Genomic DNA, 27,402 nt, shown 5'->3' with positions numbered 1-27,402 from the left:
AGAACTCCCAACTTTAGTTGAGTCCACCCTGGTGGCACCATCCTACCAGGGTGTGGTAGGCGCCAATCAAGAAGCAGGTCACTATCTAGTAAGTGAAGCGTCTACTTCAAAAAATTTCGATTTCACCCAGGACCTCACTAACAATCCAGCACAGTTGCTTATATGTGTATAAAAAAGGAGCCTCATGTCAGCTGCTACTGGTGCTTAACGCCGGCAATAAATTATTAATGAAAATACTGGCAAGCAGACTGGTGTTCATGCTTCCCTCTATGGTACACCCTGACCAGACTGAGTTTGTACAAGGGCGTAGTATGAAGCAAAATTTGCTTAGAATATCATGTTATGAATGGTCTCCCTGAGAAGTGCTGCATGCCTGCAGTGGAATTTTTTTTAATTTAATTTGTCCACCTTGCAGGTAAGTTTTTAGTTATAACATAACTTAGAACCTTCTTGGAAGGATACAATGGAAAACAGAAAAAGGGTATAAAAGACTGATGGAAGGTGTAGCCTTATGGCTAGAGTGGTCAACCTCGAAGCAGGGGAACCGGGTTCGAGTCTTGACAATGACGCTCAACATCCTGTGATTCTGGGTAAATCACTTAATCTCCCCTTGCCTAACAAAAATTAATGTGTTCATCTGTAAAGAAAGTGGTGCTCATGTAAAACGCTCTGATACCCAATGTCTCGGGTCTAGTTCGCGCTATACAAAACGCAGACTAAGTCCTTTTGATAATGTATATGTTGCGAGAATCTGCTATGCCAGAGTTTTCAACAGCCTTGGATAGAGATAAGAGCGAAGATGGCATTAGCTGACGTTGCCAGACGCTGAGCTCAAAACCATTCACAGACAATATCAAAGTTCTCAATTTCTGTGGATAATTCATGCTCATGGAACTTTAGACAACAGTAGATAAGCAGGTATGCTACCCCTTTTTTTGAGCAACACAGATTGCAACCTCACATTGCCTGGGGCAAATGGACGAATCAACTGGACTAACCGGACCAAAGTTTGCCAATGTACACAGATGTAATGTTTATGTACTGTGGTTGTGATTTGGACCAATTATATGTATGCAATCGAAGCTAACACATACAGTAATGCCATGAACCACTGAACAAACGTCTTGTGCTGTTAATAGGGTGATCTTAAAAATCAATAAAGTTGATTGTCAAAAACAAAAGATACAATTGTAGTGGAAGTAAACAACTATAATCTACCCTCAGAAGACATTCCAACTGTTAAAACTCTTGATGTAGCACAAACTGAAGGAGGGGTATCTGTAAAGGTAGGCTTGACATGGAAACAGGGCCAAAGATCAGATTTTGACTGACCCTCTTTCCAAATTCTAATAATGACATACTGATGTGGTCTATTTACATATATTCACATCTTTCAAGTGAGAATCACCAGATTGATTTGGCTAAGGGTTTTAATGAGGGGTCACTTTCACTATTACTAGATGTGAACCACAGTGATCCGGAATAGACATCTCATATCACAAAATGAAACTTAGAGAAGTAAGTTCGGTCAATGTGTTTAGTACAACTGCAAGTCACAAGTAAAAAAAATCAGTTAATGGATACAACCCTACAGATCCTTGGCACAATGGGCTCTGAAGCACTCATAAGCACTGAAGCTGAAAGTGCATTCGATGAAAATTAAAAATCCAAGAAACAAGTCTAACAACAATTGAAGAAAATAATAAATGAGGGACTTACTAGACAAGCAAAGAATGTTTAAGTCACTATCTCACTGATCACAAGTTACAGCTCTACAGCAAATAAAGGAAATCTTACAGTTTATCTTGAAAAGATTAGAAAATCATCATCAAGGTAACATTATTCAACTGATTGGGGGTGCCAGAAGATCCGGCTACAAATGCAGACTTAGGACAGTAGCTACTACAGATGTTAAAGTAAGCAATGCCTTCGGGCGCCATCTTGCTTAGGGCAAGGGGCGCAGGAGGCGGACTTCCGCACATGGTGAGCTTATTTAAGCCACAGGGTCAGGTTCGGCTCAGATTTGCTGTCAGCGCGGTACTGCTGCTGCTCTAATTTTAATTCGTGATTCCTTTTAACTTCGCGCTGCTGTACTGCGCTGCATAATTTGTTGGCTTACTGTTTATTAATTCTTGCCTACCTTACTGACGCTCTTCCTTAGGCCGGGGTTTAGCTAGGCTTACTGGCACTATAATGGTTTCTCACCCGCATTTGGCGGGATATAGCCAGCATTAGCGGGTCCGACCGCCATCTTGGGTGGGTTGTGAGGCCAGGGGCACTTCGGGCGCCATCTTGCTTAGGGCAAGGGGCGCAGGAGGCGGACTTCCGCTCAGTGTAATACCATATAAAGATGGACGAGCAGGCGCGCAGCGGGCGCGACGTAGGCGCGCCAGAGGTAAGCCCGTTTGCGCCCGTTCGCGCAACGGGCGCGCTCAGGGCCGCCTCCTCTGGCATTCCGTGCTCTTCCCGTATAGTCTATTCTCGAACTGACTTACTAGCCTTGAGAGCGCCTCAGTTGCCCCCTAGTCAGCAGGCCAGCTGTCCGCCTACACTCAGAAAGCTCTCCTGTGGTTTGCTTAACGTTCGGTCGCTCTGTAGGCACCACACGGAGATCGCCTTTCTTATTGAGTCTATGAGGCTTGACGTGCTGTTCATAACGGAAACCTGGACTCGGGCGGACTGTGAGGTTGAATTAGGTTTGGCCTGTCCTCCGGGATTTAAAATCAACCATATTCCTCGTCTATTGAACAGGGGCAGTGGAATTGGATTTATATACAGGGAGACGCTAGCTCTATCTCAGCTCAAGATCAGAGACGTACCGGGCTTCGAGCTGATGGGGTTCTCTTTTAAAGTAGGTGGGGAAGGGAGGATGCACAGCTAGTATAGTCACGTGATTGTAGTGATCTTAGGTAATTTTCTGGTGCTCCGCAAGGTGACGTCGAGTGCCTGACGGCGTCAGTCGTAATGCGTTAGAAAGTGAAGCTAGAGGGTCTCTAGCTACATCCCTTAGCAGGCACACAAATTAATTGTCTTTTAAAATGAAAAAAGACTTCCAAACAATGAGTTCATCTTTAAATGTCTTTGTATTTCATAGTAATTTTCATTTTTTCAACATGGTTTCATGTGCAATTTCGAACAATGATCATAGCAGGCAGAGTCTTTTAAAGCGAGTCCAATGCATTTCGGGCATTAACAACATGCCCTTCATCAGGGAATTGACACTGTGAAATAATAATGTAAATAATCATTAGGATGGTTTATAGTCATGTGTGGAAAATAAACAAATCAACAATATCATGTCAGTGATGTAACAAGCTGTACATGTTGGTAATAGGTGAAATGAAAACAATTTACATGATTCTCTAATGAATGGAACGGGTCCTACATGTTTAAAGAAAACTGGGGGCATACAGAGAAAGGGAAGGGCGGCGTGTCACTTACATGCCTGTTCGGGAAAGTTTGGTGATTCCTGAAGGAAACGGAAAAAAGTAGTCAGCGCAAAATGCTTGAAAGCTAAGGTGAAACGCTCGGAAATGAACTCAGTCGAGTGTTGGTAACTGACCTGAACTGCAGTTAGAAAGTTTTACGGTCCGTGTGATCGTCTCAAAGAACGCCGGCACTGAGAATTCTGGCCGCGTTTTAGATATTTGGAAAAGTTCCGGTCACGTGGTGCGTCACATATTAGAGAGGGTAGGCAGACTACACAACTCTGTTAGGTGAATTTGTTAAATACACAAGGGTGTGGAATTCAATGATGAGAATTCTACTTGTTGCAAAATTCGGCAGTAAGATCGAAAATGGGGTAAAATCAAAAATCGAAATACATAACTGGAAAACGGAGTGGTGGTGGTGATTTATTAAGGTTGCGTACAAGTCTAATATGAGGATGGCTATGGTAGCAGTTGACATAAGAGCTAATGAGTGGTGTAAAAGAACAGAGGTGAGGGTAGTGAGTGTTGGTGGACAATGTCAATCTAAAGGTGAACAGACACAATAATCACGAGGTGAAGTCAGGGAAGCAATTATTTACAGGTAACAAGACAATTCGATTCTTTCATTTAATCCATTCGGTTTTTGGGTCGACAGTCTCTGGATCCAGAAGTTCTCTCTCCTTAGGAGGTGTTTGTTGTTGTCTACCCCCTCTGTTTTTTGCACAGTTTCAAGGATGATGTATTTGATTTGTGCAACATTGTGTTGTTCAACGTAATGTGCAGATAATGCTGACTTCATATTTTTGAGTCGAATGTTAGACTTATGTTCTGTGAGACGGACTTTGATGCGTCGTTCTGTCTTTCCGACATACATCTTACCACATGGGCATCTTATCCCATATATCAAATTGCTGGTGTCGCAGGTGGCATTAACCCGTAGCTTGATTGCATTGCCTTGCATGGGGTGGTGGATGGTATTTCCTCTGATAATGCTGTTACAGTTGCCACAGTTCAGGCAAGGTTTTGTTCCAGAGTATGTTGTAGTCTCAGGGTGTTTCTCCTGTAGGATTTCTCCTAAGTTCTTCGCCCTAGTGTAAGCGAATAATGGTGGTTGTTTAAATGAATCTTTAAAGTCTGGTTCCACATTGAGTATTTGCCAATGTTTCAGTATGGCTTGTTTGAATTTCTTACTGGCAGTTGAAAATTTGGAAACCACCACTGTGCGTGTTTGGTCTGGTTTTATTTTCGGGGTCAAGAGCTTAGTCCTGTCAATGTTGGTGATCCTCACTTTGGTTTCTTCCACTAGGGTTTGTGGATATCCTCTGTTGGTAAACTTATTGGTCGTTTCATTGAGGCTCGCCTTTAGAGTTATATCGTTGGAGGTAATCCTTTTTACTCTGGCCATTTGTGAAAATGGTAGGTTTCTTATCAAGTTGGGTGCATGAAAGCTTGAATGTAGTAACATGTTATTCCTGTCTGTTGGTTTGACATAGAGTTCAGTTGTGAAGCCTTGTTGGGTTACAGTTATTTTCACATCTAAAAAATTAACAGAGGTGTCTGAAATGTCCAAAGTAAGTTGGATTCTTTGGTCTAACTCATTGAACCTTTTGAGTTCAGTTCATAGTGTCTCCTCTGAACTGTCCCAGATTATGAAGAAATCGTCGATGTATCGGATTATCATCCTCAAATTGTTGGTCCACACTGGTTTTGTGAGTATGTGTTGTTTCTCATACCACTGCATAAAAATATTTGCATACACGGGTGCGGCCGAATTGCCCATGGCCATCCCAGTGAGTTGTTGGTACCAGTTTTCTTTAACTTTAAAGTAACTGTGGTATAAGGTAAAACACATAAGTTCCATTAGAAAAGTCTGAAAATCTTGGTCCAATTCGGTATTCAGGAGTGCTGCTTCCAAAGCTTCAATCCCCATGTCGTGGGGTATGCTCGTGTAAAGACTACACACATCCGCAGTGCATAAGATCTTTTGTTCGTTTAAATTCCAAGGTATTTGTTGTAATCTCAGTAAGAATTGAGTGGTGTCCTTAATATAAGTTTGCATGGATTGTACTGTTGGTTGCAGATATTTGTCAATCAGTTGACCTATTGGTTCATGTATGCTTCCACGAGTGGAAACAATTGGTCTCATTGGTGGGTCTCTCAAATTTTTGTGAATTTTCGGAACTAATCGTAGTGTAGGACTTCTAGGATTGGAGGTGATCAGAAAGTTTTTTGTCCTCTCGGTGATAACACCCTGGTTATGTGCTCGATCAATGATGGTCTTTAGGGTTTTCAAGTACTCCCCTGTCGGGTTGTAATCCAATCTACGATAAGTGTTGGTGTCAGTGACGTGTTCCGTGATTTTATTGTCGTACATGGTGGTATCCATAATCACGATTGCTCCACCCTTATCTGCTTTGGTGAATGTTATTTGGTCATTAGCTGCCAGTTTACGTAATGTATCAAGATCTTTTTGTGTGATATTCTTTGTTTTGGGTTTGACATGTTTAATCTTACTGAGATCTTGTTTGACAATGGTTTCAAATAAGTCCAATGTTTTATGACTTACTGGTGCTTGAAAAGTGCTCTGGGGACGTAGTCCCAAATATTGGTCTATAGTTCTCTTTTAAAGGACATGAGGGGATTCTATGCTCTGGTGTCTTGTGCTATCGACCGCCGGGCAACGCCCCTACCCTCCCTGATCTTATCGATCTGTTACATGATCTCTCTAATACTCATGCTCGGCTGCTGGTCCTTGGGGACTTTAATTTGTGGCCGGGCGGACCGCAGGACAGTGCCTTTAACACCTTGTGCCAAGCATGTAACGATATTCAGTTGCAGCAACTCGTCCTTTCGGCTACGCACCGACAGGGCCATGTCCTGGATTTAGTGTTTGCCGACGCACAACATGTGACGGTGAACGATATCCTTTGCCAGTATTGGACGGATCATGCTTTAGTTGCCTTCTCCTTATGTCTGGGCACTAATTCTTCGGCGGCTTCCGGTTCCATACGTGCTAAAATGGGCAGACCTTGGTCACGACTGTTCAAATCTTCAGTTCTGCCTACTTTATTACCAGGAAAGTTTATCCTGGGGGATAATGTGGAGGAGAGTTACACTTTGATGTGCCGGCATATCTCGCACTCTTTGGATAAGGTGGCCCCCCTTCGGAGGTCCAGGGAAAGATTGAATCGGGCTTGCCTTTGGTATACGAATGATCTGCTGCAGCTGAAGCTGTGCTGTAGACGAGCTGAGAGAGCCTGGAGGAAGGACTATTCGGATATAGCAAAGGCCTCCTTCAGACAGTCTCTCCAGGAATACAAAGCACAGATTAAGTGTGCGAAAGCGGTCTACCTGGAATCCACCTTGCACCAGGCCCCTAATAAATCTCAGGCGCTGTTTAAAATCGTCAACGACTTGTCGCACCCTACCTGCGCGGCAAATAATGTCCCCGCATCGCAGGCTTTATGCGAGTCTCTGGCAAGCGCCTTCGAAGAGAAGATTTCCATGATCTTGGAGGGACTAAAGCGCCCAGCACCGTCCTTCTCTGGTTTGGGAGCTCCGGACGTTTCGCCCGGGTGACTCCAGCAGAGTCACATGATTCCTTGTTTGGGTGCTCCGGACGCTTCGCTCAGTCGATCCCAGTTGGACAGCCCTTCTCTCAGTCTGGGAGCTCCGGACGCTGCGCCCAGTCGACCCCAGCCGGGAGGTCCCTCTCTCAGCCTGGGAGCTCCGGACGCTGCGTCCAGTCGACCCCAGCTGGGTGGTCCCTCTCTCAGTCTGGGAGCTCCGGATGCTGCGTCCAGTCGACCCCAGCCGGGTTGTCCCTCTCTCAGTCTGGGAGCTCCAGGCGTTGCGCCCAGTCGACCCCAGCCGGGAGGCCCCTCTCTCAGCCTGGGAGCTCCGGATGCTGCGTCCAGTCGACCCCAGCTGGGTAACTCCTCTCTCAGTCTGGGAGCTCCGGACGCTGCGCCCAGTCGACCCCAGCTGGGTGGTCCCTCTCTTAGTCCGGGAGCTCCGGACTCTGCGCTTAGTCGACCCCAGTCGAGCTGCTGCTCCCCCAGTATGGAAGCCGTGGTGGCTCACTCCAGTCGACCCCAGCTTTGTTGCTTCCCCAGTCCGTCCTATGAGGAATTCCGCAAATTGGCACTAACTGTGTCATCGGGTTCCCCGTTGGACCCACTGCCGCCGAAGTTCTGGAAGGTGTTCCAAGATGAACTCTTCCAGCCCTTGCATTCCATCTGCCTCCAGTCCTTTGACACTGCAATTGTTCCTGAGTGCTGGAAGCTGGCAGTGGTGTCACCTCTTTTAAAGAAACCCACACTGGACCCTGCCTGCCTGTCCAATTACAGACCTATCTCCTTGCTGCCGTTCCCTATTAAAATCATGGAGAAGTTAGTGACCCGCGCCCTGACCGGTTTCCTGGAAGAAAACACCTGGCTCGATGAGGCACAGTTCGGCTTTCGTCCAGCGCATGGGACTGAATCTGCGCTGGTGGCCGTGCTGGACAACCTTCGTTCGCGGGTCGACATGGGTCGGGCAGCCTTTTTAGTGCTGCTCGACATGTCGGCCGCGTTCGATACGGTCTGCCACTCCACCCTCATCAGGCGACTGGAGAAGTGCGGGGTCACCGGACTGGCAAGGGACTGGTTGGTCTCTTATCTGAACAACCGACGGCAGGTGGTGGCGCTGCCCCCATTTAGATCGGAGGTGAGGAATGTGGGACAGGGGGTACCACAGGGCTCGGCCATCAGCCCCATACTCTTCAACCTTTACCTTCGCCCTCTGGTCCAGCTGATCAAATCTTTCGGTATCTCAGCATTTAATTATGCTGATGATACCCAATTGGTCTTTTACCTGGAAGGAAACAACTCGGTCCCGTTGGAAACATTCCATCGCTGTATGTCAGCCACGGCTGACTGGCTTCGATCTAACTCCCTTCAGTTTAACAGCAAAAAAATGGAGGTGCTTTACTGCTCTTCGGATAAGATACCGCGTTCACTCCCCGACAATTTCTGGCCCTCGACTTTTCCTGAGACAGTGTCTGCCGCTGAGTCTGCACACAACTTAGGGGTTATTTTTGGGCCTAACTTGCAGCTGGATATGCATGTAAATAAGACCACGGCTACGTGCATGATGCTGTTGCGTATGCTTCGCAAAGTTTTGCCCCTCCTACCTGAACAGTCTAGACCAGAAGTAGTGCGTGGGACCATCCTAAGTCGTCTAGACTATTGTAACGCTCTACTCCTGGAAGCCCCTAAAACGCTGCTAGGTAAACTGCAACGGGTGCAGAATATGGCGGCTAAGCTGGCCCTCTCCCGCCCTAATTTCAGCTCCTCCACCGCTGCTCTGCGGGATTTACATTGGTTGCCGGTCCATCTACGTGTTCAGTATAAAGCTGTCTGCTTGGTGTTCAAGGCCTTGCATGGACAGGGCCCGGTCCCTCTGCAGAATATGTTTTCTTGGTACTCGTCCACGCGCTGTTTGCGCTCTTCTTCTGCGTGGCTGGTGGTGGTACCGAGATTCCAGAGAGTGAGGATGGGGGGACGCTCGTTTAGTGTCGCAGCGGCTAAACTCTGGAACTCTCTGACACTCTCTTTACGAGGTCAAAGGGACCTTCTACCATTTAAAAAAGCGTTGAAGACCCACTTGTTCCCTAGGGCAGTGTAAGAGGGCAGTGTAAGATGTTGTTCTGTTGCTGATAGTGATCGCAAGCGCCAGGATGCCCTTGGGGTGACAGTAATGCGCTATACAAATACACACAAAAAAAAAAATGCCAAATTAAAAGTTAGCCCTTCAAGAGTCATCATGGTATAAACACCGAACAAAGACCCCAGCAAACCTAGAAATATTTTAATAAGGCCTTTTACATAGGTAGTGAGGATAATTCTGTAAAACTAAAAGGACACTTGAGAAATAATAATGTTAGCAGAAATCCATTATTTCCATTCTACATTCAGAGTCAACACACAATTCTAGTGCATCTAAAAATATGAGATCAAAGCCACTCATGAGTTCAAAGATAGGAAAGTCCACAGGCCCTGGTAGATTTTCATGAAGAGGATTAGCACGCGCTAATGGACTAGATCCATCCATTCACACAGCCACGTCAAAAAAGATTTACAATTGGAGTTCCAAACATTACCAACCATGAAGATTAGCAGCGCTTTATACACTGATACCACCTAAACAAAAATCTTTCAGAATTTCTGGCCTGTATAGATTGTGTCTGGGTTAATACAAACCTCTTCTGGCAGTGACCATAAATGATGCCAAGAAAGTGTTTGGCTGCACCTCATGGCAATACTTATGGCAAGCTGTAATTCACTTTCACATCCTGCAGGCTTCACCTCCTTACCAGCTGAGGCTACCCCATTTCCTTACACACATACGCACCCCTAAAACCCATTATACATTATGTGAAAAAATAGATAAAATTGCAAATTCAGCAAGGGGTCATTTGTGTAGATCACTCATGTTTTTACAAAAGAAACTAATCCTCGAATTAAAAAAAGAAAATAAGTAGAATAGGTGATATGTTTTTATCAAATGTTGTGCCCACAATATTTACAAACATATTGTAACGCAAAACCCATCAGACCTTTCTGGTCACAGGGATACATAGTACTTGTTGATTGTCCAAAACCCCGCAATAGCCAGGGCCAGCAGATAAGTTGATGCTTATATTGCTTTATCATTGTGCAACAATCATGCAGCAATATGGTAATATCTAATGAAATAAACATGGGTACTTTTTTTTATGTGACCAAGATACTCCGAGTTTACGAACAGTGGTTATTTGCACATCTCTAAATTTAGGGCTAGCCATAATATTGTGATTTAGTAAATGTTTGCGACATATGTTTTTTCTTGCAAAGTGGCTTAATATTAAAAGCCAAAAATTAAAAAGAAATTCAATTGATAACAAATGTTCTACTGGTCTGTACTGTCACACATCTCCCAGCACACCATTTGTGTAGAAGGTGTCTATTTCCCGCAACACGATGTGCCCCAAAACACAACGTGGAGTCTTCAAATTTTTGACCGGAAAATTGAATCATTTTGGCAATGTAGGTAGCTGCAGAATTTGGACCTACGCTCAGCTGCAACCCAGGCAAACCAGCTAAACCAAAACATTTATGAAAACTAAACACTGGAGAGTCCAGGGTGGTGAGATTTGCACGAGTCTCACAATTTTTACCAACCCGAATGCCCACACCTTTTCCTTACATTTCATTGAGTGAAAGTTCTGGAATTTGAGGGGAGTCACAAAATTCCCATCATCCAACGGTTGTGACTTCTGCCAATAAAAACAGCACACAACATCCACATCCTGAACAGTGCAGACATTTACCTTGGCAGGTGAGAGAATATTCGGATTTACCTCCTCTTTGCCAGCCCATATGTCAAACTTACACCCAAACTAATCCAAATTTCCTCTCATTTGGCAAGCGAGTAAGGGAATGGTGCTAGGCCCCAAAGGGGCAGAAAGACTGATCAGGGTTTTGGGTGTGTGGGGGAGTGAGGCATGACGTCAATACAGACTAGCCCCTACCCTGCCCCCTCTGCTGGTATCTAGTGGATGGGTCCCTACTTGGGGATTACAACATTGACATTATCCCGTTTCTAGCTGCACCTTTCCCAATTGGATCGGTGCTCAGGGGGCAAAGTTATGACTATGCGGAGAGCAAAGTGAAACCAGTCTGTGCTAGTGGAGCAGACTGGGTTCACTCTAAATCAGTGTGATGTTAGGTGGCTGTGGGTGCTCAGCATCCTGCTGGCTCAAAAATACAGTGAATCAGAGCGGTATCATGAGACAACTGGATGTACCTGTGACAATGCAGTAAATCACCTTAAAATGCGTTAGTATAAACCCAGATGAGGGGATCTTGGCAGGGCTAACCCAATCCTATAAATAACTTCTGAGATCAGTAAGACAAGATTTTGCAGATAAAGGATATCTGTCTCTCAACTTTTCCTTTGTAACGCCTTTTATCCCAGAACACGGTGACATTTCACCTATACTAACAAAACTAACCAACACGTAGGAGACATAGCTGACTCAAGCTACTGGTATGTACTTGTAGTAAGATGCTTATATCACCTTGGGGGCAGAGGATCATGGACCAGGGGCCTTATCATTCAGTGTGAAATTTCATAACTTCCCAAGGGCTACAAAGTTAGTAATAGAAGTCCTGCTATAATGCTAGAACCAAGGGGCCTCAATGCCCGTGTTTACACTTCGGCACACAAGTCCTACAAATGATTTCACAGTAAACAATATCATGCTTTCTTAAAAAAAAATGTCAACAGCCTCCAATATCTACAGCGTTTCTAGTCACTTTATAGTGAAACTGTACAATTAAGCCTGAAACAAGAATTCATGAACTTTGCCATCTTTTTTTCCAAAGTTTCTTTTAAAGGATGAAGAAGCCCCCGCCCCTTCCAATCTGCAAACACTGTGGAAGGCAAGAGGGCTTGGCACACTGAAGTTTTGAGTTATTGGATTGTTGTAAAATGCTCCATTTGAAAAAACTATTTCAAACTTTTCTCAGGAATGGAACCCCATTCCCTCTTTGTAGAAGTCAGGCTCGCTTAGTCAAAATCAGGGCATGTATTTACATTTCACCATCTTAAAAATTAATCAGCTACCACTAGAGAAGAAGCAGAGGACGGTTAAAGGCACTCTACGCAGAAACACAAAGTAGGGCATGTGGTGTTTCCCTGTCCTTTCTCTGCTATCATGACACTGGATGGAGGAAGTTCTTCGAAGAATCAGAATGGAACAAAAAGGCAGGAGGAAGAGAAGCAACAGAATCCATTAGAAGAACAATGACAATACAGAAGATGTGGTAGGGATAGTACAATGCCTTGAAATGCAGCCATGGCAGTGATAGTCCTAAAAAGAATCATAAGGGGAAGAAGTGTAAAACAAATACAGAAATAGATTGATGACCATATTTCTTTGGCAGCTGATTAAAAACTCATCGGAATGCATGTTTCTCATGTATAACTGAAGATTGTGAGGAAGGCGGTTCCATTTAAGTAGAGAAAATACAGCGCTATATCGATTTTGGTACATATTCTATCTTCTGGGTCAAATGATTGACAATACGGAAGATAAAAGCCATGCTTTAAATTGTTCTATGATTGAAGACTTCGCTCTTCCGTGGATTAATTTAGAAACCCTTTTTCTTGGATATACAAGTGGTTTAGTGGTATTGAGTTATTTTAATGTATGTTTTCAAGGCTGGTTGACGTGTTCCAGTTCTGTAGAGAAACAACTAGTATAAGAGGAAAAGGTGACCTTTAAGACAATCAAAAGAAACAACTGTATGACTGGGATATACGAACATGGAGTAGTAACAAGATGCAAAAGAACAATGTAATGAACGTATTCCTTAGCAGCACATGTCCTTACCTCGAAGGCAGAGAAACGTGAGGAAATCTTCGGTCTTGGGCTTCTTCTTGCAAAGGTCGGAGATGGGGGTGACTGGAGCAGGTAACAACTGGTCCGCTAACTTTATTGGAGTTGTGCTGGGGCTATTGGGCTGGGACTGAGCAAATTTCCGTTGTGCTTGCAGTCTAGGCCTAAAAAAGAGAAAATAGCGGGCACACTTCAATAAGTACAGCGGTCTACAAACCCATAGCAGAATTTTATTGCAAGACCGGAGGCTCCAATTATTATTATCTTGCTTTACTTCAATTGAAGGCAAAGATTAGAAAATACAAGTAAAATCATGACAACAAAAAAAACAATAAAATACTACGCAATTCCTGGACTGGATACTACATACAGTCAGAACACTGGTGACTTAATTAGTCCTTGACTTCTTATATAACGCTCAATCAAAAGTAGCATTCCCTCTTTCTTGCCACTCGTTTAGTCAGATGAGAGTCATGGTTTGCTGACCTTTATAATCGCATGCGTTATCATAAAAATGTTTATAAACTGCTGATGTTATTTATCTTTACTTGTGTGTACCTCATCATTGCTCGCATTGTTATTGCACTACTTCCTCTCCTTTGCACTGTGGATCTGGCTAACTCTATAGTACATGCTCTCAGTTTCCATATGACCAGCTTCTTCCTCGGCAGCAGCGCCTCTAACTTTGTTCACTTGAGCCTGCCAATCGACGGCAACCTTTCTCTGAAACGTATACATATCTCTCATAGGACACAAGCTTTTATTTCCAATTTAGTTTCAATAGCTTTATTGAGTATTTCTGAAGTAGAACAATCCACCTTTAAAAGAGTTTTTGGCTACAATGTTTTCTCCCCAGATTAGTTGTGCACAGGGATATAGACACAAAACAATAGATGATTTTATTATTACCAATATATGAGACCAAGCTCTGCTCTCAAAGTCCTCAATATTTTAGGCAACATGGCCAAAAGCAGACAGATCAAAACAATGGTGATTCTTCAAACCACTCCTTTGACTACTCGTGGAAGAATCACACTTTTCATACACAATGCTTTTCACATACAATTACAATTGCAACTGGATCCTTTTTCCTATCTCATTTGCCACGTACACGAATATAGAATTATGAAAAGTGGAAAGACCCATTTTAAGTCTGAAGACAAACTTAGAAGAAAGGCTTCTGTGATGAGCCACAAATGAGCTACTGCTGCTCATAAGTTTGTGAAGCACCTTGGTGCTGATGAAAGACCACATTTAAAATCTGTATATTGATGCACATTTCCCTGCCATGGAAATAATAGAAATGATCACAGATGCTGAAGATGGGAGCGGAGGTGTTGGCATCTTTGAACTCCAGATGGACTATCCAGTCATGGGCTAGACTACAGACAGTTTGAGATTTATGAGGTCTCGATTTTGAAATGACAGAGAATAAAGAAAGTGAATGTTTGTAGGGTTTCTGTTTGTTTTTACTAGAAAAATATTGCACAGTCGTTTCTGAGTGAAATGGGGCAATTTCACTGCACATTTCAGGAGTTATGAGATTTTCTGATTGACCAGTGGTTCCTCTTATTGAGAAAGATGATGAGCGAGAGGAAAGAGTTTTAACAAGACTGCAGTAACATTTTCGACTCCAATTCCTACACATGGTTTGTGGATCTCCTCGAACTATTCTGAAACACTGATTCTTCTTATTACTTCCTATACAAAGACTGGGTTACCCACAATCTAGCCCGATCAGGGCTTCTGGAACTGATGGATTGGAGGTCATTTCCCAAATTCTTTCATCAGACTCATTAATGGTCCTGGGCACCAGGGACCACAAAAAGTCTCCTAATCAGTATGAAGAACTTGCTCTTACTGGTATGTTAAACCGAATCCAGTTTGCCGGATGTTACAAACATATTGCAACTTTTTTTTTTTGGTTCTTTGGTTTCCCCGAACAATTCTCCTGCAATAATCACTGCTAAGTGGCTGCAAAGCATGTTTTTTATCCTAACAAGACTATCATCACACTCTGTTTAGGTTTCGCCTGGCGTTCACTGCGCAAGCAGTGTCGCGCAGGCGAAATTTTTTGATCTTCAGTACGGGGCTTTAACCCGCCTCTCTCTTCCATTGGCTAGCTCCATAAATGGAAGCTAGCCATTGGAAGAGATGTGTCAATAATTGTCGGAGCAGATTCGTGGGTGTTCCGCTGTTTTTTTTAAGCTCCATCCCTTTTTTGCCATCATGAACATGTGGGTGTTTACTTTTTTTTTTTCCCCGGATGTTTGCGGCCGCCATTTTTTTTTTCATGGAGCTGGGGCGGGTGGGATGATTGCGGTCCGGCGGGTGGATGTGTGCCTTGTTTTATCTATGCCTTCCCTATTGTCACTTTTTCCATATTTTCTCCTCCTCCTTTCTCCCTTTTCTGCCTTTCTCCTGTTTTTGTCAAAGTCTGATAAGGAAGCCCCAAAAATGAGCGCCGGTGCGAAAATCAAACACTGATTCCGACCGTCAGCCCTTCGAGAAGGCAGCGCCACTTATTGACAGCCAAAATAAAAATGTGCTTTTCCTGAGTTTGCGTGTGTCCCCGTCTGACCCTTTGGCAAGAGCCACACATCTTGAAGCTTTTCAATTGTCCGCTTTCACTTATGTACCTGGAGGTATTTTAATATGTCTGCCGAGGCGCCGTTTTTACTCTGCTCCGATTGGAAAATCAACGTCGAGGGCCTGCGAAGCTCGGGCTCTGCCCGTGCGAAGGTCGCTGCAATCAGTAACTAGGAAATGAAATGTTCCCCGGATGGCGATGCTGCTCGGATGGCCAAGTAAACAGAGCATCGCAAACACCAGGCAAGTCCCACGAGTGAGAGGGTGCAGCGCCGCTGGCGCTGTCCAAGGGAGAGGCCGTGTGCGCCCCCTTGTGGCCATCCGCGGCAGGGCTTGGAAGCACGTGCGCAGCTGACAGCAGAAGCTGCCGCCCATGACGTGGCAGAACAGAACAGGAGCTGTTCTGCAGTGCACGTCATGGTCATGCCAGCCAGTCCAGGGTTGATATGGTTACAGTATGTGTGGTGATGAATGATGTGCTCTATATATGTGGGAAACTGGTAGCTGTGGTTTGACCATGAGCTATTACAGAGAAGTTTTTGAATAGTTGCAGTTGCACATTCTCATACCTACTTTGAAAAGGTATATGAGTGGGAAGAGCCATGTTTTTGATGTGTGCTGGAATTTGAGGTGGTTGTCAATATCCCCTAGTCTCCTACTCTGTAACCACAAAGACTTCTCTTTGCCTTGTGACTCTGCATTTGTCTCCATTGAACCTTATCTTCCATCATCATTTGCGAGAGATTAAGCTATTGGCATTGTAAATGTAAATGTGGGTGTACTTGTAAAGCGCACTGCGACTCCAAGGAGTATCCTGGCGCTGAAGACCGCTGGGGAACCCGTCCTGGTTTTCCTTGTGAGATGGTCCCTTTCTGGGTATCTCCAAGGTGAAACCAGGCATCCCCGGCGTCTGTGGGGGGCCGTTGTAGAGATGAGGCAAGCTTAGTGCCCAGAGTTGCTGAGTGTGCTCCCTGGTTAGAGTAGGCACCGAGGCGAGAATTATCGAGTCCGATTTGACCCTGGTCCACGACCCTGCCGCGTCGGGAATTGAACCCTGGTCCCGGGCCGTTCTCTGCTTACGGGTCTGCCGCCTCTAACCAGTGAGCCACACCACTCCACATGTAAATGACAATGACATTTATTTATCTGTTTTCAAAACCAACACATAAATAAAAATGTTGTCATTTACAATGCCAATAGCTCTAACTTTTGCAAAGGCGAGACCGTTGCATTGTAAATGCTTGTTTTCAGCTTGCCTCCATACCAGTGCCCTAAGCTGCAAAGAATGCAGAATTCTTCACTCAACATATTTTGGTCTCATGAGCCAATATTGCATTGGCAAGGACTTTTATTTAAGAATTAAATGCCACAATGCTTCAGTTCTTCATCTACGTGCCCTGGGTCATAAATCGGACTCCAGGACTGCTCATTATCAGGACCTTCTATCTGCAACCTGAAGATAATGTAAAATAACACAGCCTTCTCTTAACTTTAGATGGAAATTCGACCCTGTGTTTATTTAAAAATGAATTCAAGACTGTGTGAGCTACTCTGTAGGGGTCTGTGAGCTACTGGTAGCTGACGATCAACTGGTTGCAGACATCTGCTCTAGGCATTGCACACAGTCTTATCCAGGAGAAATTACCAAAGTATAAAGACCTAACAATCTCGGCCGTTCCTTTCATAATGAAAATATGCCACTGCTCCAAATGGGAACAAACAGAAGGGAACTCCTTCTGTTTTTTGGATCACTATCTATGGAATCTTCTCCATGAGGCAACAGTATAGGAGTATTTTCTACATTTCCATAGTAGAATGAAATCCTACATTTTCTATAAAGGTTAACGAAGGCAGGTGTGGATGTCTTGCGTCTTCTTTGTGTTGTCAATGTTTCTTCCCCTGTATGGCATTAGAAACCCTGTTGGTGCCAATGTGCTTAAAAATAACAATACAAACAACTATTATTGTTATGTTTATTATAGATATGCTATTTCTCTGCAACACACTCTTCATAATGAGAAGCCCATGAGAGTTTACTTGTTTTATAGACATAATTGAATCAAAACAAATTCCCTTACCCAAAATACACTTCTGTATGGGAAGTAAAACATATGTTAAAAATGTATAATTTTTGGAATGACCGTACTTTCTCTCAAAGCTCTGCCAGCAAATCTTACAATGTTATTGTGAGTTTGTATCCTAACAGAGTTTCGATGTTACAGCACTGGACTGGTCTTCAAGACAATTTACTCTCTGGTGTTTTCCATTCCACCTATTAAAGCACAAACTCTTCCTGTGTGGAATATCTATTCTTCATGAACATCCAGAACTTTTGGCTGCAAATTGAACAAGAAAACATGGAAGCAGTCTCTCTTAAAATGTTTTCAAATTAGTTACTAATTTCATTCAGAAAACCACATGGTTCTATTTTGTTCCCACTATAGCTAACCTGGTTAAAAGGATCATGAAATAGGCGGGAATACATATTTCCAAAGCCTGAGAACACATTGACCAGGGTAACATGGCATCTAGGCAGGGGCTGCTCCTTCTCTAGAGCGTTGGGGTGCTGACCCGCCATTCAACCAGTGTGAAGCACCAGTGCATGATCATTTTAGAAATTAAAGTCCTGAGTTTGCTCTGCCTGAATTTAAATGATGTGAGTTGTGGGGGGTTGTAACAAGGCAGAGAGGGAGGGTTAAATTGTGGGACTTAAATGAATAGCATCAGCCGAAGTGCGGTGAGTATGTTGGGCTGGACAGGTCTCCGATTGCGGCCAACTTGACATGCACTCTTCAGGACTCATACCAGTACTGTATTAGGGAGTCAGGGGGAACTCAGCAGTGTTCTCCTAGTCTCCTTGGAGAGCTGGGATCACCCAAACCAGCCAATACTTGATCTGCTCTCATGCAGTTTTAAGAATAAAAAGCACTCCAGCTTCTCCTCATGGGCCTATGCTTTCAAGGAAGCCTAGGGGAGGGATAGTTAAAGGCATGACCAATGGCTATATGGCTTTATTTTAAAGCCACACAGTTACTGGTTCTGTTTATATAATGGCACTGCTTTGTCCCTTAACGCACAGCATCAGGTACCGCATTGGGCAGGGGCGGAGTGGAGATTAGCAGTCTTGCCATATGTTGTAGTTGCAGGCACACACTCAAGGCAAGAGCGAGTACGCTCCAGGCTGCTTCACTTGTTAAGGACTACAAGTAGTGGCTGGGAAGGAGAGTGGTTGATGGGAGAGTGTGCAATGCCAGCTTCAGCAACTATGCAAGTGCCTTATGGCGATCGCCTAGCACAGCCCTCGCTCCTTGTGGAATGCATGCATAAAGCGGTTATTGCTTTTATGTGAGCCATCAGCGGCCTGTTGATGGGGTTTGTGTGTTGGACCATTACTGCATGATTGCATGTACAGTAAAGGAGGGGAGCGCTGCAGCAGTAAATATGCAGCTGGAGATTTCAGACCCGTAACTCCGGTGTAGGCCTCGGCACTCAGGTTCCCAGGTTCCCAGGGCTGACTGCTACCATCGACCACAGTACTAGGCTGGCCTTACGGTCTATAATCCACTGCACAAGGTCCTCACATCACGCTCTTCCCTATGCACAAAACACTGCCCTGTGCATTATGATCACACTCTGACCCATGCACTATGTGCATGTATCTCCAATTAAAGTCTGCACTGCACTGCAGCTGGGTTAGGAAGGGGAGACTTCATGCAGAAACAAGACCCCTGCCCTAACTCCCACTGTGTGCGCCTTGTTTGAGATCACATCTGTGAGTGCATGTGTCTGTAATTACAACCACCCCTGCACTGTAGCATGGGGTGCAAAGGGGGCCTTCATGAAGTAGTATAGACCGCACAAGCTCCATTCTGCACGCCTGTAAAAAACCGTGTCCTACAGCTGTAAGAACATGTGTGCGCGTGTCTAACTGCATATTTTCACGCAACTCCATTCTCTGTAGCTGTACGTACGTCTACCTGCATACTCAATAGATCACGAGTCATATCACAATGTATATTTCGTGTATGTTCACTGTGTAGCTTTATCGTTACGTGTCTGCAATACATATAGCGATGTGTTCGTATGTAACTTATGTCTGTATGGAAATCTACATCTGTGTCTTACAACTGTAGGCAGAAGTGGCTGATCAGGGAAGGGAAGCAAAGGATGAAATATCTGGGAGTTTTTTTACACAATTTGTGCATCCCTCAAATGGAACAGGTTATCACAAAGGATGGAGTAAGGGCCCAGTGGGCAGTTTTCAATCTGATGCATCTTTCTTCACATATGGACTGAAAGCAAGAAAGATGAGCACACAGCCAGCAAAGTGCACAACCGTTTCTGGATTCCTTTTGAAATTTTTTCTTTTAGACTGCTGTGTTCAAAAACAATACTTTTGGCCTAAAGGAAGACCAAGAACAAAGAGCGGGAGCCCACTGGATCGGGGTGACCTCTTTTGCAAGAACGTCAAGCCATCTATTACCAACTTGATAGGAGAGGGACAAAGCAACATTCCCTGGACAGTGCAGGGCGGCAGGAAAGCGGTCTTACCCGCTGGCTATCAATATGCACATCTAGAAGAGTCACTCGAATCCCGAATACTCATTTCACAATTTTATATTTTCAGTGTTTTTGTACAGCATCTTAGGTACATATGTTTACAGAGAAGGCATTGGGGAAACATCTTTAGGAGAGAAGCCACATACCCACTAAGAAAGACAAATTAAGAGGGTGTACTACTGAAAATCCAGGGTAGACACCAGTGACTGCATAACGTTATAGAATATTATGGTTTCTTCATGTGTGTCTTGTTCATCCAGTCCTAGTTTTACCTTATGGGGATAGCAGGGTGACTCCTGGGAAGTGGCAGAGCCCAAAAGTTCCTAGATGCTGGAGGCAGTGAGATGAACCCGGAGTGTCATGGTCAGCTCTCAAGAGGACACAGACAGTCATTGCAATACTCTTACTGAGATGCATGGTTATGCCCTCCAACAGACTTCTCTATGCATTTATATCACAATCATAATTATCAGATGACATTGAATCAAATGGTAGCGAGAGGAAAAAGGTCACTGTGCAATGCAAACGAAAGACTTAAAATTGACAAAGAGGAGACTGACCCCCAAGAAAAAACGCATTACACCAAAGAGAAGGATTGAAATGCATTCCCCCTTAATTAGCAGCAGCATTTGTTTAGTAAAATCAAAGCACCTCACTATTCGGAGACGTTTCAATTAGCAAAGAATTGTGTTCATAGTAAACTTGACAACATGCCATGAGGAAAAAATATCACAGCTCAATTAGTAAAAACCTATTGAATAACAAGCCTACACATTCACACATTCTTTGAATACCGTCCTACTAAATTAATTATTACATTTTGCTTTAAAACGCAGCATTTGCCACTATTTTCTCCGGGGAGACAGGGGGGGGAAATCATCCAGAATAGCTTACCTCAGGAGGGCTAGCTCACTTTGCTTGCTACTCATCCGAACTTTTATGCCCGAACATTTTGAAATGTCACCAGCCACCACTGCATCTAAAACTTTTAAGGCATGCGCTCATATTGAGGAGATTCTAAAAGCTACTGACTGCTTCAATAATCCTACATTTTGTTGCAAATCAGTGCCTCGTGCCTCTGACTGCTTTCAATAAGCTTTAAACTGGAATAGGAGTCTCCGATACATTGCCACAAATATGGATTTTCTTAGGTTTCATGAAGGAAAATGCAGAAGTTATAAGACACAGAATGCAAGTATTATCCAACCTCCAACGGTTTATTATATTTTATTTGGGGGGGGGGGGGGGGGGGGTTTATCAGAAATAATTGTTTAAAAAGTTGTTACATACTTATCTATTAACAGAATAAAACCAAAAGGTCCTGAGTGCTTGTCGATTTATAACATAAAACCAATTAATAAAGACCTGGGGTGGCTGGTTTCTACAGTTAGTCAAACTAAACGGCTGCGGGGTTGAACAATTCTTGAGTCTTAGGATAGTGCACGATCAGGTTAAACATCCTGATGGTAGCCAAGACAATCGTTTTTATGTTGTGAGGAGTGTGATGATAGCTCCACGTGCTAGTGCACGATACAAATAAGCAGCAATTGCATGATCAGACTGCGAGCGCGTGTAAAGCCTTATCCTTTTGTGCAGCTGCAGGCTTAAGGATGCTCGTACCAGATGATAAGTTGTCCTCTCTGTGTGCAGTAAATGTCTGTGGCTTTGTGTACACAGCCTGGGGCAAGAGCGCAAAATGCTTCGGAGTATAGGGGAGAGGAGGGTAACTAAAAACACCAATAAGCAAACTAGAATCATTTGCGACCTTTTTCTAACTCCTTGGTTGCTAGGGTCAGGAACTTTACCACCTTGCATGCTAGTTGGACTAAGTAATCTCCTAGTAGTTTTATTACAGCCAATCGGCATGTTCTTATTTGCATCTGTTTTAGTGATGGTCATTTTAAATTCTTATAGAGTGATAGGAGCGCCGGACAGATTAATACTAAAATGAGTAGTGATTCAGAACTATATCCACAAAGACGACACGCCATGGTTGGCCAAGACGGTTTCCATTCCAGTGTTAAGTCTTTGCAGGGGAAAACTTCCAGCCTAAGAAGCATCAAGTTGTGCTTTTTTGATTCTGTAACTTTTTCTGAAAAATCTGGTGGGGTTTTCAAACGCTGCATGTTGGCATGACCACCCACTCTTGCTTTTTGTTCGCCAGAGCTACTTTGTCAGATTAGATTGATTGCAGTCTTGTAGCTTTGTTGATTGCCTGTTTGAACTTGGGGTGTTCTGTTGTATACCAGGCATCTTCTATTCTTAGGGCTACGATTGACTGATGTAGTGAGGTGTAGACTGAGTGCTTTGCACTGGTTTGTTTTTTTGATTTCTAGCCAACACCGATGTGCCAGTGAGTTTTCAGCTGCTACCCTCCTTCTCCAATAGTATTTTATTGAACCGCCTTGTCTGACGGGGGTCTGGTTGCATAATGCAAACTCAAGCCTGGTATGTGCTTCAGGTATCTGTCGTGGAATCCTGAACAGTTTTTAAAAGAGGCTGGATTGAAAGGTGTTCAGACGAACTGAGTCTTTACTTTTGAGTAATTCCGATCCATAAGAAATCTAGGGCAAGAATTTAGCTTTGATGACCTTCAAAAGATGATTTGTTGAGCAGGCTTGTATATTTTGTTGCAAGATTTTGAATGCAAATAACAAATTGTTTGCTTTTGCTTGCCTGGATAACATATGCTGTTTGTAATTCAGATGGCGATCTAGATGTACCCCAAGGTATTTGTAAGGCGAGTCCTGTTCCAAGATGTTACTCTTTGCCTTCTAGGTGAATTTGGGTTGTCTTTTGTATATACTCAAGAAGCACAGAATTTTAGTTTTATTGTAGTGAAGGTCTAAATGTGCTGTTGTTGTGTGGTCCACCTATTGGGAGATCAGCCGTTGTAGGCCTCCTGGGGTTTTGCTGAGCAACACTATATCGTCTGCGTATTGCTAACTTTTTATTTGTTCATTGCCCAATTTGGGGGGGGGGGGGGTCTCCCTGTACTTGGAGTAGATGGTTCTCGAAGTCTGCTGTGTAGATGTTGAACAGGCAGGGTGCCAAGACGCACCCCTGCTTTAGGCCGTTGTTGGTGAAGATTTTGTTAGTTACACTTCGGCAGTCTCCTAGTTTAATTTGGACCCACATGTTTCAATAAAGATCTGTAATTGCCTCAAGCAGTTTTGCCGGGACCCCCCACCTTTCCATTTTTACCCATAACTTGGCCTTTGTTGAAGGCTGCTTTAAGGTCTATAAAGCATGCGTAAATGTAGCTTGATTTTGAGATAGCTTGCCCAGCCAAAAGAGTTACTGCTGATAAATTGGTTAAGGCACTCATTCCTGCACGAAAACCTGTTTTGGTAACTAGGTTAATGGTGGTCATCCAGTCCTCTAGTTTGAATAACCGGTTTGAGGCATATCTCTTAGCCTCAGGGCTCATGTTGGGGTACCACACAGGTGAACGGCGTCCCCCCACCTATTTTACCGAGAGCTCGATAACTGGAGCAAATGGAGCCACACATTCCCTCTTTGGCCTCTCTGGGGCGAGATCGGCGCTCATTCAGAGCGCTGCTCATGCACTGCCTTCTCTGATGCAATTGCATCTAAGGGGTGAGCGAGGGGAGGCAATGAGACTGATGGTGCACCTTTCGTGACGTCACTTCCTGTTGTGACGTCAGCGTCCCCCCATTTTTTTTTTAGGACTTGTGCCCTGCTTAGCTTCCACATCCATTAGTGTGATTAATCTACAGTTGTTAGGATTGGAACGCTCCCCTGTTCTGTATATTGGTTGAAGTATGCTGCCTCGCCGCGAGTCTGGAATGATGCCAGATTCCAGTGCGTGTGTAAACAGGGGAGTTAGTTTTGTAGACAAGAAATTTGGGTCCCTTTTGAATAGGGCATTAGGAAGGTCGCTTGGCCCCGGTGCCCCTTCGAATCTGAGTTTCTTTATGATGTGCATGACCTGCTTGCGAGCGAGCTGAGCCGTCGTCCTTCGGGATTGCTCTCTTTATTGGAGGCCTGCTTGGGTTTACTTCACTATCTGTAGAGCTAGCTTGCTCCGCTGCGTTGTTGACGACTGATGAAGGATGAGAGATATTTGGTTTTGTTAAAGGGATTGAGTCCCTCAATTTAACGTTGTAGTCCTCTCTGGAGTTTGGTGCGGGCTGTGCCCTTCACAATTTTGCTGGTCTTGTTGATGTGCTATACTGTGTCCCTTCGTTGTATACCGTGTGGTTATCCAAATGGATTCCGTAATATGTGAATTATGATGCCAATTAATTTCTCTTCGAATACAGGATATCACTGTATAACCACTCAATAACTTACTGTATACTTTTTCCTCCAAGGTCACTATGTCAGTATTCAAAATCCTAGTTTCGTTTTTCAGTGTTGCCATAGTCAATATGTCAGTCTTCTTAATTAAATACAGAAGACAAAGAATGGTCTGCCGTCCTCCTCATCTTCACAAGGTGTATGTCTTTCCTAACGTTTCCATTTCTGCGCAGGTTTCCATAAAGGCTTGCATCAAGAACGAGAAGCTACTATTTATTGGACTATGTATAATAAGCAATTGACACATGTAGTCACCTGTATTATCACTGTTGCAGTCATTTGCCAGAGATTGCTGGGAATTTTATTTTTCCCCACAATTCTTACTTTGTTTTAGAATCCTTCTGGCTGTTGACGAGGTAAAGTAAGAATGCATAGCATAATAGTTCCGTTGGGGTCTTTATTAAAAATCTGGACTTTCTTGCTAAACTTAGAAAAACAACGGCCTGGCAGCCTTAAAGTACAATTATAGAGAAACAGTTTAGTTATGCACAGATCTATCACATAAAACCCTAGGGACAGCGAGCAAAGGAAGCAATGTGCTGTCCCCGATTGTGTGCTGTATTGCGGACATGAGTAGGAGGCACTACATATCCTTGAACCGACCCCAGTTCTTAAAGATCTGGTGGTGTTCCTATTTCCAAAATCCTATTTTAGCAACAGAAAAGGTGAACGGCTGTTGAACTGCTGCTTAACACGGAACTACGAGGGATAAAGAATGCTGCACAGCAAACCAAAACACTTAGACTTAAGGACAAATTCATATTGGTCCACAATCAATGCTATCCCAATGCATAAATCACAAAATATCCACTGTCAAAGGAAACGAGGATTAAAATGTGATGATCGCGCAGGCTCCTTCCGCCGGCACCAAAAATAAGCACACTGATGATTAATGCTGAATGGCTGCTGCGTACAAGCACGAGTCAGCAGCTTTGCTCCCGCTCATCTGTAGAAACAGGATATATTGCCTTGTAGACTACTGGTGCATGTCCGAGACAAGAGCTTTAATGGCTTAAGTAGGCTATAGCGAACGGAGGACCGCAGGCCACTACAAATCCTAGAGGTCGAAGTGGGCGGGATCTGAGAAGCTCCCCATGCCCATACTTAAAAAAAAATGTTTTAAGAAAATTAGCTCCCCTCCTTTTTGTGAAAAGATAACTGTCCCTTGCAGTGCTTTAAATGGAAAAAAATAAGTACAGGTACTCATTACAAGCATTGGCATAGCCAATAGGTTTTGCTTTTTGGACCCTATAAGTATTTAGTTATGCAGCAGAATATCCTCGGTGCAACACCACCAACTGTTGCATGGCTAAACACTTATAAGGTCCCAAATGCGAAACCTATTGGCTATGCCAGGATGCCCGTAGGGTTGCAGCGCGCTTTAGAAATGACAAATAAATAATGCCAATGCTTGTTAATAACGACGAGGAAGCAAAAGCAGCTAACACCACTAGACTGAGCCAGATGTGGTGTCTGATGAGTTTTCTCTTTTTTTGCAGACCATTTATTTAAGCTTTGAAACAGTTCTATGGGGCTCTGATTGAGTTTGTACACCCAAGTCCCACAAAAACGTCTGCGCACATCTAGACCCCCCAGAGCAGGTGCCCCCGGACATCCCAGAGCAGTGTGGCAACATTTCTAGTCAAGAGAGAAATACGGCACTGCCAACCGGGCAGACAAGATGAGTGTGGCACTCGTCTCTCAGTCCATCCAGAACGGCACTGCAGTGCTGTTATAACAGCCAAGCGGACAACTGCTTCCGCTTTATGGGGTCTGTGTAGGAATTTCCTAGTTTCAATTCCATTTCTGTAGAGCGCTATGCAAGTGTGTTGTCAAAACACACCCAGAGCGGTTTCGTTACACAGATATCTAAGAAAAGGGCATTTCTGGAACCTTCGGCGGTGCTACTACACCGGTAGAAAACGTGATCTGTCAGGCATCAACTGCAACACTAATACTGTATTCCATTATTCAGTTCCCTGTTATCCCACAAGGGGGTAGTATTGCGTTTAATAAACGAAACGCCCCCGCTTATCTATCTGCGCCGCGGCTGTTATGTAACTAATGTTATCATTTCGGTTCTAAGGCTCTGACCTCACAGGCTCCACCCGTCCTGGTCTGACCGCACCAGCCCTCCACTAACTGGTTCGAAGTTCACTCGGTCTTTTCTCCTTGTAACGTTCATGGCTTGGGGGACTTCACAATGTGTCCCTTTTACTGGTTCTGACGTCGCTTCTTCTTACCGCATTGGTTGTGACCTCACTTTTTGTGATGTCACTGCTTCTGCTCTTATTGGCTCTTATTGGCTCTCGCTTCCCTGACCACCTGAAGAGCAGCGCGATCAAGCAACAAAAGCTGTTAGTGTAAAGTGGAGTCGTACACTAGAGAAGTAAATTAAGTTCCTTTATTCATGAACAGAAACACTGGTGCAGCAAGAAGGGGGAACCCTTCATTCTTCATCCAGCGCCTAACGTCCAATGCCAGGGATCTAAAATAGAATCACTGACACGGGCAAGGAGCTGGGCGCGGAACATAGAACACATATGCAAAAGTAAACACAACACATCTCCCCACCCTAACACAAAACAACCAGCACCGCCTCTCCCCTACCTCCTCCACCGCAGAGGAACGCGCAGGAATTACTGCAGAAATGCAACACACAAAAAAAAAAAAAAAAAAATCGGCGGGAAACGAGATAGTGAATCCCGCCCCTCCCGGACTGGTGACCTGACTCATGGTTGCCATGGCGATATTTCAGAGAATACGCTTTCGACACCGTAAGTCACGTCACCCAGTCCTGGAGAGGCGGGATCACAGCCGGACAAATCATCCAGACAGGGGCATTGTCCAGTGGCAGGCCTCCGTTTCGCGAGGCCGGCCAATGGCAGAAGGGACGTGGTTTCATGCCCCTTCTTGTTTACAAGAACTCTCGCCTGCGACAGCGCATGCGCTGCAACGCAGGCTTCGACCTAAAAATGAGCTAGAGGTGTGGCAAGTGGGTGGGGCTCTGGGCGGGGCTAAGACCAAGATATGATGACACATAATGACTTCTATACCATTTGCAGCACATATCAA

General features: G+C 44.3%; 1 protein-coding gene across 3 annotated transcripts in view; it reads right to left on the bottom strand.

Moving 5' to 3' along the window:
- Positions 1–27,402, bottom strand: part of JARID2 (jumonji and AT-rich interaction domain containing 2) — a 666,167-nt gene that overhangs the window by 308,730 nt on the left and 330,035 nt on the right. For all 3 annotated transcript variants that reach the window (XM_078687918.1, XM_078687917.1, XM_078687919.1), the window contains exon 4: positions 12,850–13,019. In XM_078687918.1, the coding sequence (XP_078544044.1) occupies positions 12,850–13,019 (170 nt within the window). The remainder of the gene's footprint in view (positions 1–12,849; positions 13,020–27,402) is intronic.

Source organism: Lissotriton helveticus, chromosome 4_1 (genome assembly GCF_964261635.1).
Source record: "Lissotriton helveticus chromosome 4_1, aLisHel1.1, whole genome shotgun sequence".
Taxonomy (NCBI): domain Eukaryota; kingdom Metazoa; phylum Chordata; class Amphibia; order Caudata; family Salamandridae; genus Lissotriton; species Lissotriton helveticus.
Note: the sequence above shows the minus strand (reverse complement) of the source record. Positions and strands in the feature narration are given on the sequence as shown.